Genomic DNA, 24847 nt, shown 5'->3' on the forward strand with positions numbered 1-24847 from the left:
GAAATAAGCAAACCAATTTATTCTGTAAAATGAAAATATGAACCGAAGCTTTTACAAGGTTTCAATACCAATTATCAGCCATGAGCAGCATTAAAATCAATTGTTCAAGTACCTACTCTACAAAGGTTGCCCCAGGTTTCTGGAAAAGATCCAATTGAAATCCCAATCACAGCCCCCTTTGTTCACCTAAGCCAGTGTACATTTTTTGCACTGACTTCAACAAAAGCACTCTGGCAGAAAATTAAAGGTGACCGATGTACTTTAAATAAATTACAGACATATTTCATAGTTATGCTACAACATATTGGAAAACATAAATTAACCAGGGAGAAATTGAAACTTTTGTGACACCTTTAACAACTGGACAATTTAAAAGTCAGACCAAAACTGATGAAGACATGCTGTATATGTGATACAAACTTATGATGAGTTTTCATTTTTATCCACCTATGCCTGCAATAGCTTCAGAAGCAAAGAACTTAACATCTTCATCAGCATCACCATTCAATCGATCAAGTACAGGCTTAACCTGGACTTGTAGTGAGCTGTAAAAAAAAAAGTTTAGTAAGTAAGATCCCAACATGTTATGCTAATGTTGACATTATTATGATACAAGGAAATCTACCAAATTTACAAAAAATTAGTTGTTGATGACTGATCATTTATTTACATTGGAAATCAAATTGGGAACAAGTGATAGGGTTGGAACATGGCATTGTGACTGGAAGTTGACTTTTTTTAACACAATAGCAATTATAACTACGAACGCCAATAATTTTAAAGCTATTTTATCAACCAAGAACCTAATTTTACCATTCATCATATGCATAAACAAGTGCAATTAACATTTAATAGTACTACAGTGTTCTTGACACACAATATCTCCACGACTTACTTTTTGATTTTACCTTGGCCACATTATTACTACTACACTACTTTTATACACTATTCCATAAATATGGATGCCTGCTCAAACAAAATTCACTGATAGGGAACAGTAAATAATTACCACCACGAAAGCCCAGACTTCTGACAATGCAACTCATAGTACCACAAGACTATGAGACCCTTTCATAACATATATCATCTAGATGTGGATTTAAAGCTTCCAGGAAAAGAAGACAACAAAAAGTAATGCCTGAATGTCACAATAGTTGAATTTAAAGTCCAAATACTCTTACTGGATTAAAATCAAGAAGGCAAAGAATAACTATGAGTGTCTGTCATACTTTTATGACATAAAGCCTTAAACTATGACTAATGAGCACCTCGCACAGCAAGTAACTCTGTATCAAAGGAAGCAGAAAAATTCATTGATAATTTCAAAAAGTTCCTCAATTCTGAGGGTTACCTACCCCAAGGGCTTTTAATTGTGACGAGATCAGTTTCTCCTAGAGAAAGATGCCAAAGCAAACCTATATTTGCACATTTAACAGTAGAAGAGAGTGCATTGCCCGACCACAAGCCAATGAAAGGCCATCTCACAATGCTATGTTGCAAATATGCAAGCAGCAACTTGCTAATTAAACCGCAACATGTTTACCATTCAGACACTCCACTAGCCTTCAAGAAGTATTAACTCAAAAACAACAGGCTAAATGTGATATGGTAGTCAAAGGAAGCTGTTGCATTGTACCATACAAATGAGGCTTTGCCCTAATACAACAGCGCCGACGCACGTCCAAAATTATTTGATGATTTTTTTGAGGCAATTTTTACAAAATTTTGAAGCATAGGTTAAAACAAACGTCTCTGGACAGTCTTCTGGTAAAAAGGCATTAGCTATGTATCATTAATTATTTATTTTGACCCTTTTGCACTCCGACAAATTGAGTTTGCATTCCCGGTTGCTTCATTCCACGATTAAAGATTTATATGATCCACAATCCTAAACAATATTCATTTAATTTTCTTTGAATAAAGTTTGTTTTTTGACATGGAATGCATTATCATATTTTACATTAAATAATGTGCAAAAGTTTCACTAAACGAGTAATTCACTTAAAAAGAAAGATCGTGGAACCAATTATGCTCATTGTACAAGGTTCCAGTCGACCTTTTAATTACTTCCAAAAAAGAATGAACCTCTATGACAGTAATTTCTTAAGCAGCGGTTTCACATTCTGGCTGAATATATTCCTATGCACCATAGAGTAATCAATTATAATATTTATTAAAACAAATCAGGCGATGTCATCAGTCAACTCGAACAGAGATTACAATGTAATCTCTGTAATGTAGTTCAGGAGATTACAACGAAAAAATTACAGAATATGAAATTCATGTTAAACAAGCAACTTTAAATGGTTTAACCAAACATTTTCACTATTTTCAGTCAACTGCTAAACGTAAGCTATGTATAGCATGCTTTAGGTTGCCTGTTCATGACTGGAATGCTTCATTATAAAATCTTCAACTGTTCCATTCTAAAAAAATTAGAAAAAGTGCTGGGAGACTCAGATTCTATTAGGACAAAATAAAATGCACCACTTGATATCATATAATTCATTGTAAAAACATTCTGGTCACCATCTTCTAATAACAAATGGGTAATTCTAATGAAACAACAAAACAAACCAGATAACTTATCAATATCAAACTCACAGAAATTATTCAATTAATCAATTATCAATATCAAAATCACAGAAATAACTAAATTAGTCTTTGGACGTCAATAAATATATGAATATGATAGCATTTATACATTGAAATTAATCTGCCTCTAACAAAATTCAAGCAAGACTTACATGCATGGCATTCTGAAAGTTGATTCAAGCCAAACTACTTATTCCCAAATAACATCTACGCTTGCTACTTAAATAACATGCCTTCAAAAAACTAACATTAGTCCAAAATGTACCAAAATGATGCATATTTTTCACTCAATAAACTTAACAAGAAACCTAAAATTTAAGTATGGCAATCAATTTTAACTAACAAATCTTGTTTGACTCCAATTTACTTGAATGCCACAGAATTCACTTTGAAACATCTAATAATAAAGCATTAAACAGCCCTCATGAATAAATAGAAGCAGGATTTCAAATGAAAATCACAAATCGTGAAAGTAACCAAGGAATTACCATTTTCCTTATAGCTCATAAGGTCTCTTCAAAACAAATTCACCATCATAAAAGATGAATCTCATAAAATCTCACAACTATATTAACATTTAAATACTTATTGGAAATATTCTTACCTCTGATCAAGGATTGGGGCAATTTTTTGCAACGTCTTGGCAACGTTAAATCTTACATTTGCCACATTGTCATTAGCCATATTCAAAACCATGGGAAGCATTACTTTGGCAGTAATTTCTGGACCACAGGCTTCAGCTAAAACCTAAATAAATAACATAAATTATGTTAAGACATTTCCAGTATTAATTGGGGTAACTATTTCTCTAGCAATCAATGCATTATTTTTTTACCAAATTTTAATATGAAAGATACAAATTAGCAATTACAATAGAGTTAAAAGCCATTTCACAGGTATATTTAAATAAAAAATTTGATTCCCACGTGCAATGCACAAACACAGTAGAGTTGTGAAATAGTTACTAGAAATACACAGCAGTCTCTTGATCATTTAAAAACAAAAAAGCACAAACCAAAAATCAAGAACTACTTATTTGGATAATTCAATCTCGCTAAATGTACACAAATGGATTTAAATGCAATTAATACTAAATAACATTTTCAATTATCACAGAATAGAAGAAGTTATTAGTACTTACATTGACGCAGAATAAGCATGTCAATCGATTCAAATAATTATGGTGTCGTGACATGACCAATACCTTAGGAATGACAGTGTTTTGAGCCCAATCTGAGCCAAATTTTTCAACAAGTTTCTTCAAAGTTAAGGTGGCAGCTTCTCTAATGGCATACACTGAAATTTTTAAAAGATTTATGAAAAAATATTCAAACAAACCTGTTCAAAATTATGTATTCTTTTTCTTGAAATCATCAGTTACTGAACTGAATGAGAAATCTAGTGAAATAAAATTAGCTGTAATTTCTCCAATGATTAATTATTTCTTTGTAATTGATTTGAACGTGACTTAGATAGTCACATTAGCACTGTATTATAGTAAATAATTCCTTGTGTGAATATAAAAAGCTTCTAATGGAAATGGAAAGCTTCTTAAGGAGACACTTGTAAATAGATACATGATAAGTTATAGCAACTTCAAAATTGCACTATCTTGATGGAATTGCCTTTTATCTTGTCCTGCAGTGTCAGTAGCGCTGTAGCCAGATTATTTAATATTTATAATTTTGGAACCTTCACTCTTAATTAATTTGAAGATTATGTAGAAATGAATCCAACAAGGTTATTATATGAGCTTATGCTCATGGGTCTGAAGGAAATAATAATAAATAATAATAATAAGGGATAATTTTCAAGCTTCAAAGAAGTATTGAGCTTCAGGTGCAACTTAACATTTATGATCAAATCATTTAGATACATTCAAAAGTCCTGTTTCAACCAGGAAGATATTTACAGAAACATAAAACGGAAGATTCAAAGACCTGGAAAATAATGTCTACAATTTTGCAATGGAAAAATGATTTTTCCATCAGTTGAAAATATTTAATGTAGAAATCTTTGGAAGAGCCAAATGAATTCAAAATTTCACTTTGTGATTTCAAAGCCAGCATTGGTTGGGGCACAAGAATTTCAAGAAAAGGCCTCTCTCTCTGAAGTTGCACTTGCAAAGTTCAATGACTTCTAAGAGATTATGTTGAATGAAATTATGATCTGGAATTATAATTTATACATAATGTCAACGCTTAAAAATATTTACTATTAAGATTAGCCACATTAATATTCCACAAATGTAATATTTTATTCTATTCCAAGGAAAGTGTGAATATAGGAGCACTAATTAAATGTTAGATTTAAAATTTCATAAGGAAATTACGACACTTATTTACAAAAATTAAATTCAATCATCACCTTATAATAGAAAGATAAAAGTTATTCAGCTGTATTCAACACATCTAAACTTTTGCTGGGAACATCAAGCAACTTACCATGGTCAACCAACCATGTCATGCAAAGAGAATTCAGCTTCTCATCAAAGAACTCAACACCCAGCTGTCCCGCCAAAAGGGGCATGTATTCAATTATGGCTAACCTCACTCGCCATTTGTTATCCTCAGCCAGCTCAACAATTGCAGGCAGAAGGGATTGGGAGAGCTAGGAGAAAGAGGAAATATGATATTTTAAGTAAATTGCTAACATGGCTATAATAATTTTTAGAAACTTAGTTCTCCAATATATTCACAAAATATATGCACATACAAGTACAACATTGCAGCCACACTCAACTTTTTTGGTACATATCAGTATGAAATCTGCCAAAGGACGAGAAAAGATTATTACATCAAAAGTGTTTTGAATATCGGGAAGTTTCATTAAAAAAAACTTTATCATGATAGTTCAGCTTAATCTCAAATGAAGGGGTTTTAAATATTATGACATGTCTTATTAAAGCATGTATGTAAATATGGTGGAATAAATAATTTACCTCACTTGAATTCACATACACACAAAGGTTTAGATTATTTTATAGATTAACGTGGTCTGCCCAAAAAATACGTGAACTGATGCAATCTGGCGGCCATGACACAAGACCATAGCCCAGCCCACTAGCGGCACTAGTTGCCCTAGACCCAATGAGCCGTCTGTGTTTGGCGGATCATCAAGCTGTGCGTATGATGCCAGTTGGGTTAGTTTCTGTTGCCCTTGTTTTAACTGTGTGTCGAAAATGAAAATTGACGAAATCATGGAGCTACGAATCAACATCAAGTTTTTGGTAAAAGTGCTGTGAAAGTTATCAAGAAATTACTGAACTGTTGACAGCTGTTTACAGTGATAATGCTCTGAAGAAAACATCCATTTCCAAGTGAATTAAGCATTTTAAAGATGGCCGACAAGATTCCACGCATGATGCAAGGCCGGGACGACCTACAACCACATGTGTTGACGACAACATTCTTCAAGCGCAGTGCCTTGTCCTTACCGATCATCGAAAAACTGTCTGAATGATAGCTGATGAACTGAATTTAGGAAAATCAACAGTGCACACTATTTTAACTGAACATTTGGGTAAAAAAAATGTGTGCAAAAATCGTGCCCAAGCTGCATTGATCGTTTGCCAGTTTCTGGCAAAAAATTCAATCACCATCCTTAATCATCCTCATCAGACAGATATAGCCCCCTGCGACTTTTTCCTATTCCAAAAATGTGATGAGTTGACATCACTGGGAAGATCTGGACACAATAAAGCAAGAAATGAGGAGATAACTCAAAAGCCTAACTGCCAAGGACTTTCAAGGGTGCTTTAATTGGTGAAAAAGAAGATGGAATAAGTGCATAGCAACAAATGGAGAGTACTTTGAAGGGGGCAAAATTGGTGGACTAAATTTTGACAGCTTTCTAATAAAAAGTAATTAGGCACCTAACATAATTAATTAACATTTTGTTTACCTAGATTCTTTTTTCTTTAACAAATCAAGTTTGCATTCCTGGTTACTTTATTCCACAATAGAAGAAAAGTTTAATATAATCCACGATACTAAACAATGGATACATAATTTTTTGAATAAACCTTGTACATAATTTTTTCCAGCATAAAAGGCATTATCATACTTTCAATTAATTTATATGCACAAAGTAGTTTCACTACATGAGATTTTTGCTTTACGAGAATGATTGCAGAACAGATTATGCTAATATTATATTGTTCCACTTTCTACAAAATTAGTGAATTTACCTTTGTCCTGACAAAACCATGGATATCAGATATGCCAGCACATTGGGATAACACAGGTAATTACAGAGAACACAATATTGAAACAAAAAATGTATCTCACCTGTTGAATTCCAATGACTTCATTAACACAGTCCAGATTTGATATTATATTCAGCCTAACATCTGGGAACTCATCCTTAAGTTGTGAGAGGAAGAGGGGCAGCAGATGCTCTACAGTGCTGACAATGAAAAAAATCCATTAATTAAATGCATGAAAATACTCCATTAATTAAGTGCTTAAAATATCCAGTAAAAATGAACTTCTATTCAATGCATTATAAAAATTATTTTAACTTTTATTTTTTTGTTCCACTCCTTTTGCAGCTCTCCAAGCAAAAATGTATTTGTTACCTTTAACTCTAATGCAACCAAGCTGAATGCCGAAAATACCATTCAGTTGAAAGATTTCCAAAGACTGTTATCATAATTTTCAAAGAGTCCTGAAGAAGCTTGTTATATTGGAAATTAAGGTAGTTGGATTTGAAATGATGATTCAAATGCATAACATAAAACAACATAATTTTTACTATATTTCAGAGTAAATAATTTCAATTTTTTATCATTTCGATAGAAGTTTCTAAAACAAAACTAAAATATGACCATGAGGTTACATGGCAACCGACAATTATGGTAAAAAGATGAGGGATTAAGCAGTAATATGGAGACTTAAGAAAAATGACAATATTCTCCCATCTTAAAAACACTTTAAAGGATATGTCATAGGAACCACACATGTTGTGAGCATGATAAAAATAATTGTAATGTATCAAAAAATATAAATAATTATTTACACTTGTTTTACTGAATGCAAATGCAAACCCTAAAACTTCTGTGATCACCGGCCTCACAGCTCACAGAGGAACTATGAATGCTGATACGTATGCAAGAATGCATATACGATGTACGAGACCAAAAACAAAAGAAATGGAAATAGATTACTCATCTAAGAAGAGTTTCGGCCCAAGATAATAGTAGGAATAAAAGAAAATGAGTTACGATTGTGCGAAGAAGCTTCCACAAGGATGAGGGATCATGGAGTAGGAATGTCAAGAAAAGACAAATGACAAGTGTGCTATGGCATGTGGCCATGTACGGCTCAGAAATTTAGTTGTTCAAACAAAGCAAAAGGCTTGATATGATAGAATTGGATGCTTTTGAGGTGTGGGTGTAGAAAGGATGGGAAAGGAAAATGAAGAAATACTAGACATGGGTGCGTAGGGAGGAGAGGTGATTGCAGGGAGAAATCCAAACAAGGCAAGAGAGATGGTTGCAGATTGCAATGAGATATTGAAGATTATAATAGAGGAGAGAATGTTCAGCAAGTGAGATACGCAGAGGGAAACAAGAGGCATGTTGGACAGAATGAAAGGTGATTAATATACAGCACTAAAATACAGTTTATTGTAGTGTGAGATATGATGGTGTATCTTGTTAAGATGAGGCTAAAAAATATGGATGCATTCAATATTTGAACATCCACTACCTAGAAATATAGATGTGTTCAGTGTATGTCCATCCAAACCTTAGGAACATTGATGTGTTCACAGTCTGTGTTTTTCCAAAACCTATTTTTAACGGCAGACATCCAAATAATAAAAAACCATATAAATGTTGAAAAAAACACCCGTTGGCAGAAGAAATAAATTCTTTGGTTCAACTAAAAAGGCCAAATTTTATAGCTAAAGCAAAAAAAATATGCATAACTACACTGATACACATATACCTTGAAGTTAGGCAACACAAATAAACGAATATAGGTGACTCTTCATTTGGACTCAATTTTTCTAGATGCTAAAGACTGGAAAGCACATTTAATTCTTCAGAGTGCATACATAATAATAATATAACCATTAAATATATCATTCAAAACATACTCACTTGTCTTTTCCTAGAATTGGACTTAAGCCCATAATGACCGATGCTAAAGCAGATTTTACGTGCTGATTTGCATCCGATACCAGTTCCTTCACACAGGGCAAAATACTGGTCATAATAATAGTTTCTTGTTGGTATGGATCTAGATTTTGGCAGAAGTCTTTAACCTGCGAAGGAAGTTCAGCATGTAATAAATTGACTAATTTATTTTTAAAAGTGTACTTTTAAGGAACAAGATCTACCTTGTGTGCAGCAGCTGCTCTTACTTCTGCTTCACAATCCTTCAACAAAGACTGAAAAGCAGGTACAAGGTCTGTTTTGGTAATTTCTGGCCCAACTGCTTCCTGGAGCTAATAAAATAAAAATGAAAAATTACACTTCAATGCTCACTGAAAAAAGTAACCAACAATTAAAATAGAATTATTTAACTAAAAAATGACACTTTCACATGAAGTGCACTGAAACCTTCAATCTAAATTTTACAAGAGACACAAAAAAATTGTAGTCTAGAGAAGGAGAAATAGTTTAACCTAACCGCAACCCAAAGGTCGGTTTGACAAGTGAGGACAGAGCTCCCCTAGTGGCAAGACAAATGACATGTCGAATTGACACATTGGGCTAAGAGGGCCAGATCGTTTCACTGTGCTGCCTAAGATTTATGAGAAAGATCTGGCATCCATAAAATTACACAGCTCATGCAAAGCTGGAGGTGCCCAGAGATGTGCCCGGGATTGAGCCTAGACCCTCCAGGTAATAGTCCAATGCTTTACCCACAGGACTAACACATCCCTAGTGACAGTTCACAACTAAAAAAAATCACTCAACCTAAAGGTGAATACAGAACTTCGCAAAACTTGTCCTCCACATGAATTTCTCACAGTCATCTTGAGACAACAAATTGTCCAATGATTGCTTTATCATTAAGGAATCATAAAATTGTAGAAGCCATACTTCATCTTCTTTATAATAATAATAACATCACTTCTTTCAAAATCTTCCTAAAGGGAATAAGGCTTTGACAGTCTATCGTTGTATGAATTTATTCCGACTCAAGTTAGTGAGTCATCAGAACATTTTACACTTTGATACTTATCTATTTCTTGCCATTGTACTCAAATTTTACCTTATTAGCTTACATATACTGCTGAGAAAATTCAGAGATGAGTTTTCCAAATAAAAAAAAAGTTATAAGGATAGAGGAGCAAAGACAGCTAAGAACTCCACTTAAATGGTCACAACCACCCAGAGGGACAATTGGATGGCCTAAAAAACATACTGAGCAGAAATAGCATAAACTATGTTTGATTAAGGCCTGAAGGAGTAAAGCTAGAATGATGGAGAAGACCGGAGAATAGAAATGCAGGGTAACCACTGAAAAGTGAATAAAATCCTTAAAAGTAAGACCATTTTAGGCCACAGATAATTTTTTCATTTATTTAAAAAATTGAACTGCAACTTAAAATTTAGCAACAAAGAAAACCAATTGCTGGTCCTAAGTGCCTTTTCCCAAAACAAAACAAGGACAGAAAAATGTTAGATTTTACCATTACTCTTGGTAAAAGTTGAATGGCTTCCAAGTTTCTCACAAGTAGGCTGTTCTACTTTGACAGCAGTTTTTTCCTGCATTCTAGCACGCATCTTCACGTTGAAGTAAGATCATTTCAGTTATTTCATTTTCACCTGAAGATGCCTGCTCGAATGCAGGAGAAACTGCTGTCAAGAGAGAACAACGTACACGGTATAAACTCAGAAACCATGCAGCCTTTATCATCCATGTATTGCAAAAAGCCTTTGCACTAACTTTATAATAACTCTTCTTTATCTTACAAATAAAATATAATAAATGAGAAAGGCAACTTGCATTTCATTAAAAAAATAGGTTTTTCTATTCATTAATGTTCAATCTATTGCTTTTTTCCAAACTAGGGGAGAATGGAATCTGATAGGGGAAGTTCTACTGTATTATGAAATATATTTACCTCTGTAAATTTATCTGCCACCATATATCTAACCCTCCATGATTTGTCCTCTACACACTGCCTGAGGGTTGGCATAACAAGTTGTTCGACATCCTCTTGCTGCAGAAGTGAAGCAATGCTCACACATGCATCAACATCCAGTAGCCTTACTGAGTCCTTAAGGAAAAAAGTAAGAAATTAGCAAAACATGATAAAGCTTAAGTGGAAGATATAAATAAATGGATGACCAAATTTACTTGGCAAAAAAATTAGGCCATGAATCCAGAGTATCAAGAATTTGCGGTAATATGAAATACTGAGAAATATCCAACTAAAATTAAACGTTTGTTTCTCATTAATTAACTGCAGCCAATAATAGAGTTTGCCAATTTTAGACTCACCCATGATTTATGTAAAAATATCCATATCAACAGAATGAAAAGATAGGTTAACTGACACAATTAAAATGAGAGTCGAACCACTATTGGGCAGCGAGCTCCAGAAATCTCAAGCAATTGCTATAGATTTAATTTCTTCAATAGAACCACCACTGTTATCACTTCCCCCAAAACACTAAAACGATTCACAATAATTTACATAGTGGCACTTAAAGTGTTGGAGGATTTAAACCAAGAAAATGTGTAAACCTCAACATATATTACAGCCATAAATTAGAATTAAACATGAAATAGACTATGGCTAGAAAATAAAAATAAAACATAAATGCAAAATTTAAATTCCCTATTAATATCAAAAATTCTTGTAAAAAACCGGTTGGTAGTATTAGTTTTAGGGGAGGCGACCATCAGCTAAGGTCATTCGTGCCATTTGGGAAGGATTGGAAAGGATGAAGGGTGGAGAGAGAAACCAAGCATCAGCATTAGCCTACAAAAGGTACCAAGGTGTCCCAAGCTTAACATCCCATCCAATGGATAGCGTAAGTGCCTTCTACCAAGTTTACTCAAAAGTTCCCCCCCAAAAAGCAACAAGTAGGGATTGGAATATAACTGACAAATATCTACTGCCACTGGGAATCGAACCCAGGGCCCTACGGGTAAGAAGCCAGGATGTTAGCCACCACACCATCTTGATCCCCCCAAAACCAGTTGTCTCCTCATAATCCATTACATTAACTACCCAATACAACTTATGGTTTCCATTATTCACTCAAAACCTTACTAATTAATCCTTAGGCTTCCCCAACATCTGATGAAGGATCCATGCTGCTCCAAGGAATTACTATTGCGTAGGTGTGTTGATGGACAACTGTTTCGCCCCCAGTCCTGGAGGCATCTTCAGGTTGAAGTGATCTGCATCGCGACTTGGCCACTATATATAGGAGACACTGACTGGCTCTTTCCCAATCCAAGAAAGGAAGAAAGAGCCAATCAGGGCCCTCTGGGCCAGTTAGCATCTCTTATATATAGCAGCCAACACAGATCACTTCGACCTGAAGATGCCTCCAAGACTGGGGGCAAAACAGTTGTCAATCAACACACCTACGCGACAGTGATTCCCGGAAGCTGCATGGATCCTTCATCAAAACCTTACTCCCAGCACATTACCTAGTATCAGAATGCAATGTATTTAATTTCTATAGCAAGATTTCAATTAAAAAATTCCACAAATATGACCCTTAAATTTAAAGATTAAACATTAATAAATAAGAAATTTAAACAAATCAATACATATCCTTAGCATATCTTTACATTATCCTACTTAATAAAAATTCCTTTCGCTAACTACTTCAACGCACAAAAAACATAGCCATCACCCTATGTTACACCAATTTAATATGCTAATTCCTCAAGACACAGTAGTTCAAAAAAACTAACTATTTCAAACACCACCCTTTCTCTAACCTTCAACAAAAATGCATTAAATTTTCTTTATACCTATGGTCTTTCCTGTATATTTAATTAATACAACATTAATTTATGTCCCAAATAAATTTAAATTTGAAAAACCTATCTATCCATGTCAATGTTGGTATACTACTCTTTAGATATTTGGAACATTCTAAATTCAATGCACCACAACTAGCAGCAAAAAGCATACTGCACAAACAAAAATAAACTCTTCATTCAATTTAGCACACTTCATACACAATACAATGGAATCCTTATTCCCTCTCCCTATGATCCTTCCGGTTAGAACTTCTGTCTCTCAACACATACTCCTACCATCCATTACACCACATCACTACTCTGGTGACCACATGCTATCTAGTGCCATTCAGGTAGTAAAATTTCCATCAATATCTAGCTGGTCCTGTAGATATTCTCATAGCAATTCTAATTCTTTAGCAAGCGACCAAGCCCAATGAATAGAAAACTGAGCAAGGCTGTTCAACCAATGCGATATAATAACAATATACAAGGCCTGTTCAAAAAGTATCATGACCTTAGTATTTTTTCAAAAACTATCTATTTATTCATGAATATCTATTCTGTCTCCTTCAAAGTTATCCCAATTAGATATTACACACTTGTGCCAACGTTTTTTCCAATCCTCAAAACACTTCAAAAATCATTTTTTGTGATCTTGTGATCGGTATTGTAAATTTTTCCAATTTTTAAATCACAGTTCTTACCTGCTCATCTTGTGCTAAATTTACAAACATGGGAATCAACTCCGTCTTCAGGTACTCCACTTCAACCACCTTAGCAAACTCTCCCAATTTACTGGCAGCTGCTCGTCGTGCCATTGGGGTATCATCTTGACAGAGCTGACGGAAAAGCCCGCGGAGTTCAGCTAAAAAGTGATGAGAATTGACAAATTAAGTTCCTTCTTCATACATGCTACACAATATTTATGATGTTACTATGCAATTATTACAAAAGAAAATAAGAAATCATGACCTCCCAAAAATTCTTCCTTTTATTCACTTGACATATAACACTGGCATATAATATCTGTTGACCACATTCGTAGAAAATACATTAGAAGTGCCTTCCTAGAGCAGGAAGCCTTAAAATGTAAAGCTTTTAGCAATGCGTATGATTGGGGTAAATTTTGTTCCTCTGTTGATTAGTACAAATCTTCTAGATGTCAACGTGAAGGTGTCTCTGAGTTTTTAACTCTCTGGCACATTAGTACAAGATTCCTGGGCAACATTGAGCAGATTCAGGCATGATGTGGTGTAAGTCGAACATAATGAATAACTGATCGTAGCACTTTTCCACTTGATAAAATTTTTATTTTATGATCGGGTTTCGATGTATTACATCATCAAGTAACCAAATGAAGTTGTGTGCCGTTTTATATACATTTAAGATCCCAGAAGGAGGGGAGAGGACGTGGTAGGAAATGGGAGGGGAGAGAGAGAGAGGGAGAAAGGGGGGGAAGACAAGGGAGACATTTACGAAGGATAGAAAGAAAACAGAGTTTCCACCTTGTTAAAAACAGTACACAGTCTAAGGTTGCGAAGTGGTGTCATCTAAAAGCCCAAATATTAGGGTCTGACAGCTTCCAGCACATATATCTAGTATGAAGGAGTACATTTTTTCATAACACTTAGGAAAGTGGGGGATGAATCCTAAGGTAATGAAACTACATTACTGTTATCAATAAAATAAAGGGATTTGTTCACATACACAGACTACTCAATGACAAAAACATGATTTTATTGATCAGTTTAACCTAACATGTGATGCACCTTGTTGATGGTGCCTTGTAACCCACAAAGTATACACAGCAGCCAAGAAAGGCAGGAGGGGTGGGTAATTCCAGTATCTGCAGTGAAGAAGACAATAACTTGTGCAATCAGTTTTTTAAAGCTAGTAATTCCTTCCAAGGGCAACCTCACCAATGGTAGCTAAGTTATTGAGATTACTTTTAAAAAGTTTATAGGGTGTACGGGTAAATTTTACACCTTTTTGAGAAAGTCTGGTTCACTCCGAGAAAAATTGCAGAAGAATGATATCCAAAAGACTGCTTCTGAGAACTGTATGGCTTCCTTCACGCTATTTAAGTTTTTACTGTATTTTTTTCAAACTTTACGGGTGTAATTTAGCTAATAAGTTCTTTAACATGGTCCATGAATGCCATCCACTCCATAAAATATAATTTAAATCAGAATGCACCACCATGTAAAAACCAAAGCTAACATAAGAAGGAATCTCTTTTTAGATGATGCAGCGTAAGTTATCCATTAAGCAACTGCTGTTTTGGAGCAAGAGCAGCTTTCCCGACCAGTGCCAAATAAGAGGCAGCACAGACCTGGATATTTGATGGATAAAATCCCTTGCTGAAGCACTTAGTATTGAACAAAATATTAGGAAAGGTAATTCTGAACTTGGCTTAAAGTTCAAAGCACAATTTCACCCATGACTACCATGTTAGTGCCACAAATTAACTTTATATTTTAAGTCATTACTTCATAGTTGCATACAATCCATATACCACAGAAGGAAAAACGCACTCCTTCAAAACATTTAAGTATTTGGCACAATGTGTTTCACTGTAATATGGTATCATCCTGTAAAAAATTTTTGCTCACTGCAAACCCCAAATTTAATCCATGTGACCCAAATTGCAATACCGATAGAAAAGGCTAAAAGTTCTTCCAGGAATGAAAGTAATCAACTTTTAGAAGAAAATGTACAAAGCAAGCAGATGAAAGTTGGAAATATTTTCCTTACCTTTTACACTTGGGATGACTCTTGGATAACAGACACTGAATAGACCACAAGCAGAAGTTCGAGATGTAAACCAGTCACCAGAGGCAAGCCTCATAACCAATGGAACAAAATGTGTTTCAAGGTCAGCGGGGCTATGCTGATCTGCAATGGCTCTTAATGATTCTACAGCCTTATCCCTCACCACAGTTTCTTCAACAGTTGCGAGTGATTCCAGGGGTGGCTACAAGGAAAGCAGTTAGATTAGCCTATTACAAAATAATTCATTTTATAACCGCATGATAATAATGGATTTCACATACCCATTAATACCTAATTTATTTTATCATTAAATAGATTTTGTAAATTCATCACTCTATTCACTTCACATACCAAGCAGCTCAACTTTAATATTACCAATGAAAAAAGAGCGCAGTATTAACTATTCCTACTATATGACCTACAATACTACAAAAAATGCTTCAAGTACAAATAAAAACGAGGTTTTCATTATTTTTGTTAATTCTAGTTTTAATCACACTCACTATGAAAATGTTCATGAGAATCAGGTTTCATTAGGCTTACCACATTTCTTTTCTTAGTCCAGTTCATAAAAAATGATTGAAATTCATTTCACTCTTACCATATATTAACCAACTTCCTCAAATCTTCAATTAATTACGAAGCTTATTAAATAAAAATTCAATCCACTACAAATTACGATCAGCAACTTTAGGACAAACATTTTTGCAGCCTCTCACGATTCATAGACAAGTCTTTGTCACATCAAGTCAGGAAAATGTTTAGATACTTCTTATTCTGGGGTTTTCTATATTTTAGTAACAAAATATGGTATTTTGTTTTTTTAAAAGAATATTTTGGTGGGTGCACCTCAATTATATTTATTCTTACAAGAGCAGGCAGAGTGGTATGCAAGACAAAACACCTAGAGACACCCCTAATCTTAGCTGTATTTGAAGAGTTTGGACACCAGAAGAGATTTTATTGTGTATTTAGATGTTGCTGATTTAGATATTGTTTATTCTGTATTTAGATGTTGCTGTGGCTTGTTTTTAGTGCTACATCTGCTATGAATTCAGCCTTCCTGTAGGTGGTCCTGATGTAGAAAGCGATGCAAGCTAACAATTGCAGTTAGCTAGTTTACCATTGTCTGAGTTGTTACAGGTGTTTCAGTGGTCATTTTTATGCACTTAGGGAAATAAAATATGTACCGAGGCATAATAACAGAATGATTAATACATAATAGTATGTTTCATATGCATGCTCATAAAAAGACCATGAGGAAAGATATGGCTTTAGGTCTAAATTAGATGTTGCTGAAGTTGAGGGTTTGTATCAATCAACTACTTTGTAACAGAGTGAACTTTATGACATTGTTAACTATTAAGTACAGCAAGGCAAATCCATTACTTATAATTTTGTACTTCTAACATGGATTATGTAGGCAATGCAGCTTCATAATGCTAACTAGGCAGTTAATGAATCATGAGGTAGGCAGGAAACATCTCAAATATTGGTCAATTTCATTTCCAACACAGGAACTTCATGTTAATTCTGTCTATTGGAATTTCATGCGAGGGAGGAGAGAGTGGCTATATATAGAAGGTAGCAAAAATACAAGATGAACTGGGAAAAGACAAGTGCTAATGAACATCACCTAAATAATTTTAGCATAAATCTCACGCCTTCTTTGGAATTTTAATGCTTAATCATTTGTAAACTGTTGTATTTTTTAAAATTACCTCGTTCTACTTCAGAGATAACAGTTCTCAGAGATTACATACATTTTATTCATTTTCATTTCATTCTTCTAACCCTCCGATCAGTCTCTTATTACCACAGCACCTGCAACCTTGATAACTGGACAGTTCTTACCTACGAGGGTCATCCGGAAAGTAGTACCCGTTCGTGCCGCATGAAGTGCTGACGACGCGAGTAGCCGCTGGACGAGGTCAGATAGCTTCAGTGGCTTGTCTGCCTTCTCTGAGCCAAGTTGCGTGACGCTAGCATTGCCTGTGTTGTTTCTGTGATTGTTTACAATGTTTAAAAAAATTGAGAACGCCGCCAGTTGTGAAGTGAGGGCAGTGATTAAATTCCTCAATGCAAGAAACGTTCGCCCATGTGATATTCATCGCCAATTAAAGGAGGTGTATGGAGACAATGTAATGGACGAGTCGTCTGTTCGGCGGTGGTGTCGCAACTTCAACATGGGGAGGGGGAACACACACGACGATGAGCGTTCGGAGAGACCGTCTGTCATTACAGACCAACTGGTGAGCTCAGTTGACGAATTCGTGAGGAACGATCGGCGCGTCACAATTGATGACATCTGTGAGCATTTTCCCAATGTTTCTCGAACAATTGTTCATGAAATTGTTAAACACCATCTGCATTATGCAAAAATTTGTGCAAGATGGGTCCCTCGCGTATCTCAATGAGCTGGCGGCGAAGGACTATGCAGCAGGAATACAGAAACTTGTCACACGTTATGACAAATGCCTTAATTTGCTTGGAGATTATGTTGAGAAGTAGTTTAAAGTATCCTCTTTCAAATAAAATTTTTTATGTTTGTTAATATTTACTTTTGTGTCTTTATTTCACGAACGGGTACTACTTTCCGGATGACCCTCATATGAAAATCTAAAAATTTCTCACATGCAAACTTGGTCTCATGGCTGTTTCAGAGTTCAGCATGACTGACTACTTTGTTTCCAATCCCATGTGACTCCCATATTGCATAATACAGATATATCACTATTTCTATTCAATGCACATGAGATATTGCTTTTGAAAAGGCCAATGCATCACCATTGGAAGTACCTTCTAGTTTCAAACCATGAATTCCAATAACAATTTATTCTCTCATCAACTCATCTTAAACCTTTCCATGCAGCAGAAAAGTTAGAGGTATCTATCTAGCAGCCAACTACATAATAGTACAAGTATATACACAGTGGTGAGAGGGTCAAGAGTTCCAAATTTGCATGTCCCTGATTGCTTATGAAGATAATTTTATAAGGCCATCAGTTGGCTGCCCCTACCTGTTAATCTTTTAAGGAATTTAACTCTCTCATAAACTATATTTTCCCGTTTGCATCAAATTCACTTTTGACTTTTGCACTCTAACTCCTGGTGATCACTTCACTGAAATTTTGACATGTCTCCATTATCTCCCAAACAATTTGAGTATATTCACTGGCATATTCTTTCTTTCAATAACTTTGGTGCTATCCTTAAGTGCTCAATCAAGCAGCAGCAGGCTATTGGTGACTGATAATCAAATTCCTCAGGTAGTGAAACAATACTGAACATACGATAAAATTATGTGCAAAATTTTGCCTTCTTGTGTTGACAACTAGCATTATTAACCTCCAAAACAGAGGCTCACAACATCAAATATTCTTTTTCCTGACACGATGCAGTGTTTAACGTCATTATGAATCACTTTTATCATGTCCATCCTAAGCCATTAACACTACAAATATGGGTATGTGTGACAGCAGAGCAGTAATGAAGTCATTGATATGAAGTAATATAAAATAAAATCTGGATGTATTGGTCACGTGGATTTCTGGAAGGAGTTCTTCAGAGTTAATTGGTAGAATTAATGAACTTCGTGTAGAAGATAAAAGAGATGGGATGAGTAAGAAACGTAAGCTGAACCTGTTCATGACTTAGCCTGTAAAGGTAACGAATGGTGAGTAAGAAATGACAGTAAAATAAAGTAAGTCACACCTTTCCATTATTACCTTTGGTTTACCAAGCATAAAAAAACATGGCCGACCAGACCCGAAAGGCCATTCAAGGGCGCATTAGTGTTCAGTGCAAGTGTTTTGTCACCAAACGTAATCTGACTTGTATCGGAAATGTTCATTGTAGATGTCCGGATTTCCACCGGTACTATACATATCAATTGAAAATTGAATCGAATTAAGTGAGATGAACTGAAACGGACTCAACGGAAGCAATCAATCTTTTTCCCGCCAGCAGTTGCTCATCATGGTTCAGTCTTCCTTGAATGCTTATGGAGCGTTGATGTACTTAGCGGTCGCTCCGCCCCACTTTCACTCCCAGGCAAGACTCGCAGCTGCAATGCTTCCCAAGGTCAACCATAACGAACAAAAGGACGATCATTCCTCTGACCACGCCAAGTTAAAGTCCATGTTGGAAACAATAAATAAAACCATAGTGAGTATCCAAGAAGAGCTTGAAACGGCAAAGAAGGACGGCTCTGAAGATGCTGAAAATTATGTCGCTCGAAGAAAGATTTATCAAACTTGAAAATGGAATCAACGGAGACCTACAGCATCTCTCTGAAAGGTTGAAGGACATTGAAGAATGCGTCTCCAAGTTCGACTAACGCCTCAATGATCTTGAGCAGTGCTCGAGAAGAAATTGTCTTCTTATACATTGGAACAATGAAGAAAAATGTGAGAACTGTTTGTATGTAGCTGCAGATTTCTTCATTAATAAACTAAAGGTAAGCATGAACCCCATGTTCCTTGACCGAAGCCACAGAATAGGTCCATTTAAGGAATCCAACAAGCATCCTCGACCCATCATTGTAAAGTTTATCTTGTTTCAAGATAGAGATCAAGTTTGGAGGGCAAAAAGAAAACTAAAAGCGAGCAGGTTTCTCATAACAGAGTCACTCACAGATACCAGGAAGCATCTGCTACTTGCCACAAAAGATCTCGCTGAGCCAAAGAATGTATGGACCCAAGATGAGAAAATAACTATCTCAAAACCTGATGGCTCCAGGATTTGTCTCAAATGAAGCAGACATGCAGCAGGCAAGCATTGATTATAACTCTCGCAATTCTTCATCGAGGAGCGGATTCACCCACTGAGCGCTAACTCAGTGGGTGAATTGCCTCTTTTGCCAACCACGAGCATTTCTGACTAACCGCTTGCAGATAGAATAAAATAATTTAATACAGTGATTTGTGACCTGCCGGTGCTCTCTTCACTACCACGAAAACATTATTCCCTCATAGTACCTTACCGCGCCGCACTCTTACCTCTTGGTGCTCAAAATTCCTGCCTTCTGTGCTTTGTGCCTCTACATTCTTGTTGCCCACTGTCCGGAAATTGCTCCTGATCTGCCTTCTTTCATTTTGTGCTGGCTACTTCCCACCCTTTCTTACTCCTGCATCTCTAACCTTCTATATCCTGTTGCTCCTGGATCCAGCTCACCTGTTCCTGATCTACGATGCGAAGTCATCAAGTGAAAAATGATTTAGTGTCAGTGCCCAGTGCTTTTCCCATAGTTGTCTTAAATAGTGCCTCCCTTTTAAATAGCGTTTTCTATTATTTTTTCCATTTGAATAACCATCCCATAGTGCTGTGTTTAGAAGTAATTTAGTGAAAAGTGATTTAGTGTCAGGGCCAAGTGCCTCCTCCATATCTCAGTAATAGTGCCTTCCTTTTCAATTGAGTTTGCAGGATTTTTATTTATTTGCTTCCTGCAATTGTTTTCTTTCCATAGAGCAACGTTTAGCACCTATCCCATCTAGTGCTTTACTGAACGATCTCGTAGACTACCTTAACAATTACCGTGTATCGCTATCAACTTACCAATGCTTTTAATCTTGTCAATATTTAGATCTGACCAAGTAATATTTTAAATTCTTTCCTATTATGCTTCTGCTTATGTTAACTTAGATAACTTAGCTATTTCCAGTATTACCTAAGAAGTATGATGAACCACTCTTTTGGCTCCAGGGTCCCTCAAAAACACTGCCTCCCAGTCATCACCTGTAAACCATTACCCCTTCCCAAATTCCCTAACTCATTATCGCATACCCACCATCTTACCCCCAAGGCAGGACACCCACGGCAATACCCCCCCAGCAACACCATCACCGCAGGATGCTCTCCCACTCAAAATACCTTGACCCCCACAGGTAACATCTCTAATCTTTGTCCCTCATACACGAATGAATTCCCCAAAAATGACCTTGAGTCATCACATTTTACCCAACTACACACAAAATACTGGAGCCGATTTCAGCACACCTTTTCGCCCCTAAACCCTTTTGCACCAGAATTCTTTCCTAAAAGCCACCACAGATCCCTAAATCCTCTCACACCAGAATTTGTCTCTTTCCAACTTGAAGGTAAAAATACGTCTCGAAGTCTTTCCTCTTCAACCTGAATGAACACCTGCCTTCTACGTGGGTGAATGCGCGACCACACTTTCCCTCTGCATGAATAACCACCGATATTCCACCTTCCTTAATTATCCCATCCCTACTCACACTGCTTCCATCTTTAGATGACTTCTTCCCTGTTTTGGTGATTGAAACCCTTCCCAAATCTGCCAGTATAATAGAGGTGAGAACCCACGGGATGGCCCATACCTGGCTGACCCAGTCATCCAAACCACCCAGGCTGAACCAAGCCCACTGAATGCATCATATAGCTGCCCACATATCCCCTCCCACCCCCTTGTTCATTTCCTATTGGTCCCTTACCTCTCCTTCCCTCACCTCTCCGTTCTTCCCCAGGAACGCCATTCTGAAGACGACGGCCTTGCCGTCGAAACATCAAAACTACATATCTGAGTGTCCTTTCTTTGTGTTTCTATGGGTTAAAAATCTACATCTGTGTTTATATATGTATGTACGTGTATTTCTGCATACGTGTATTCGAGTATATGTATGTATATGTGTATGTATGTGTATGCATATGTATGTAGGAATGTATGCATACATATATGTATGTGTGTGTATTTATATATTATTTTTTCTTTTCTATGTGCAAATCTGTGCTAAATGAATTTATGTCTGTCTATATGTATTTACGTGTACATATGAATGCAACTTAAGTTTAATGCCTAATATAATATGTATACGAAGATGGGTTAAATGGAAGAAGGGACCATTAGGTCTTAATTTTGCCCAAATAAAGACCTCTATCTATCTATCTATCACGGCTTTCACGAAAAATTATCAATAAATAGAGCGAAAATGATACTAAAATGAGAATATATGTTAAACGAAAAGTTATTGGTATCCACCATCTTCATGGTGTAGGGAATTCCCGAGGGAAGAGCTTCATTGGCGAACTTCTTAGCGGCACGCGTGAGTTTGACTCGTGTCATGGAAGAATGGATGACCAAAATTTAAAAAAATCGCAGAACAGGATGTATTACGCAATAGTTGGGGGTAAAAGTGCACATTGTGAAGCCAGTGAGGTTCAAAATGGGAAACACGTAAAATGGCAGAAAAAACTGCAATAAAATCTTTGGTTATCATGGCTCCCAGAAAACCATCCCATGATTAGCCAAAAAATATTTTTGAAATTCCCTCACACCCCACCCACCACACAGGCACAGCATGCATTACTCTAAGCAAACAAGGTCAGCTTGGGTCTGTTCGGGTTTGCATGGAAAGGGAGGAAACATAGGCATGTGAAATAGGGGCGGGCCCATGAACCGGTGAACTTGATCTACTCTGTAAACTTGCTCAAGTGTCAGTGAGGTAGGCTGAGGAAATTCTACCATTGAAAGTCACTTTTAAGCCCAGATTGTACATCACATTCCATTCCACGACGGAAAATGTTGCACTTCACACCAAGTCGATTTATTCACAAATACATGCGATAGGTAAAACTCATGAACAGACACCAGATGAAAGATCTGGAGAAAAGGCAAAAATGGCCACCAAAACGGAGAAATGTTCATAAACGGCTTTCATCATGTCTTGAGTCATTCTGCATAGACTTGATCTATTACCACAGCATTCTTTAATTTCATTTCTTTTCATGCCACATTTTCTGTTCCACTTTTACAAGTGCCCCTCGTCCTAGGCTGGCATAGTATATCATCATATAGTTCCCAAATATACTATTTCTATCTTATCATTACCTCTTCTGCATCGATTAATATTTTAGCTAATGTATCTTCAATAGTGTACGCGGAATTTCTATGCATTAATCCTAGGTTCCTTCACCTTTCTATGCATCGCGCCCATTATTACGGTCTCGTCTCTGTGAACTCTCTATATGCTCTGCTCTTCTCTTTCCACCATGTCTCCCTTCCCATACTAGCTTCTCTGCATAATTAATATTTACCTCGCTTTAATTTCTTCTCCCCTATTCTACGGTATCTTACACATTGATTGGAGTAATTATCATTTAGTATTAAGGATTATTTGGCATGTTTCTGTTGCCCTGTTAATCACAGCCTCAATTTATTATTTAGATATTTGTGGTTTCTTCTCCCTAATACTGTTTACACGTTCTTTCATTTTCTTCTCTCATCCAGTTCCTAAGCTTTTAACCCAGCAAACAAACCTCTCCGGGGGAAACGTGGTACTAACCGGCAAAAAAAAAACCGAGTGTGGACCCACAAAATATGATAATCGACGTGGTTGAAGAGTATCGCAGAGTATATTTACCAGCGGGAATAAAGCATTCCCATTGAACTTAAGAATGTATTAACGAAAATATCTAGAATACACAAGAATTGGCAATTCTCTATGGTAGGGAGAGCACGAATGAGTTAGCAATAATTGTTTACTTTCAAAAACAACATATTGCGAACACAAACACATCAAATTGTGGACTTGTTGGTGGGAACACACACTTGGTATGAAATGTTAATGAATACGAGTAAACTATGCATTGCCAATTGATATGTTTTTGTGTCTGTTGACATATAGCGGTTTATAACCAGAAGGACAAAACGGAAATTATCCTTCATTTAAATTAAAAAAATTATGTTTATCGACAACTCGGGAGGTACTTACCAATAAACAGTATACATATTCTGGGCCGCCGACTAACGGTGTGAAATTTCCCAATTGCTCCGCCAACCCCAGGAGTACTTCATCTTCATCATAGATAGTTTCCGTTAAGAAATGTATAAGCTCACTTCGTGTTCTTTCAACACCAAGTGCTAGTGCTATCGTCGACAGCTTTTTAATAGAATTCAACCGGAGCTAAAAACAAAAATAATCAATACATTCAATGCACTGATAAAAACAATGGCCGTTAATACTATCAATACTTAACGCAATTAAAACTATGACGCGGTTAGAAAACCTTCATTAATTCCAACACAATCGCATTAACTTTCATGAAATATCTTGCATTTCATTCACTATGAGGTCATCTACAATGTCTCGGGTTGGGGGCGTATGACAAGATCTCGTGTCAGAAAATGTCCTCCAATTGATAAGCTATGAGAACATTTTCTAATAATTTAGGCCTTGAGAATCATACTAGAATTACCTGAACGTCGTCATTTTTCAGTTCATCAATCAAAACGGCAATTGGATACAACGAGTCATCGGTAGTGGATTCACTGGCAGCCATTTTGTCTTTGAAAACATCAGTGCAGTATCGATCGTATCGATGCTAACCGGCGCTTCGATCGCATGGAGTTAGGTTAGGGTGCGCATGACATCTCCAAAAGGGACAACACCGTTATGTATGAGTATGAAGCGAAAAGCAGTCGTTTTAATCCTTAAAAATTACACTCGGGTAGGCGCCTTTTGATCACAGCGCTAGTTAATAATATCAGGTTTATTTATTCAGTTCTCTTC

At 36.2% G+C, this 24847-nt stretch overlaps 1 protein-coding gene across 1 annotated transcript; it reads right to left on the reverse strand.

The window, feature by feature from the left end:
* Positions 1-2: 2 nt before the first annotated feature.
* On the reverse strand, positions 3-24636 carry Pp2A-29B (Protein phosphatase PP2A regulatory subunit A). Its single transcript, XM_071598459.1, has 12 exons — positions 24534-24636; positions 24050-24241; positions 15300-15519; positions 13250-13410; positions 10678-10833; positions 8941-9048; positions 8702-8865; positions 6885-7002; positions 5040-5205; positions 3737-3891; positions 3200-3342; positions 3-545 (listed from the first exon to the last, which is right to left on the reverse strand). Exons 1-12 carry the CDS (start codon positions 24615-24617, stop codon positions 440-442), a joined length of 1773 nt encoding a protein of 590 aa, XP_071454560.1. The 5' UTR covers positions 24618-24636; the 3' UTR covers positions 3-439.
* Between the last annotated feature and the right edge of the window lie 211 nt (positions 24637-24847).

Source organism: Hetaerina americana, unplaced genomic scaffold (genome assembly GCF_022747635.1).
Source record: "Hetaerina americana unplaced genomic scaffold, ioHetAmer1.1.p SCAF_10, whole genome shotgun sequence".
Lineage (NCBI taxonomy): Eukaryota > Metazoa > Arthropoda > Insecta > Odonata > Calopterygidae > Hetaerina > Hetaerina americana.

Coding starts and splice junctions, on each gene's coding strand:
- Pp2A-29B (XM_071598459.1), bottom strand. CDS start 24,617: ATGGCTGCCAGTGAATCCACTACCGATGACTCGTTGTATCCAATTGCC. Junction 10,834..13,249: donor ATTTAGCACAAGATGAGCAG/GTAAGAACTGTG, acceptor TTTTTCCTTAAG/GACTCAGTAAGGCTACTGGA. Junction 5,206..6,884: donor AAGTCATTGGAATTCAACAG/GTGAGATACATT, acceptor TCTTTCTCCTAG/CTCTCCCAATCCCTTCTGCC.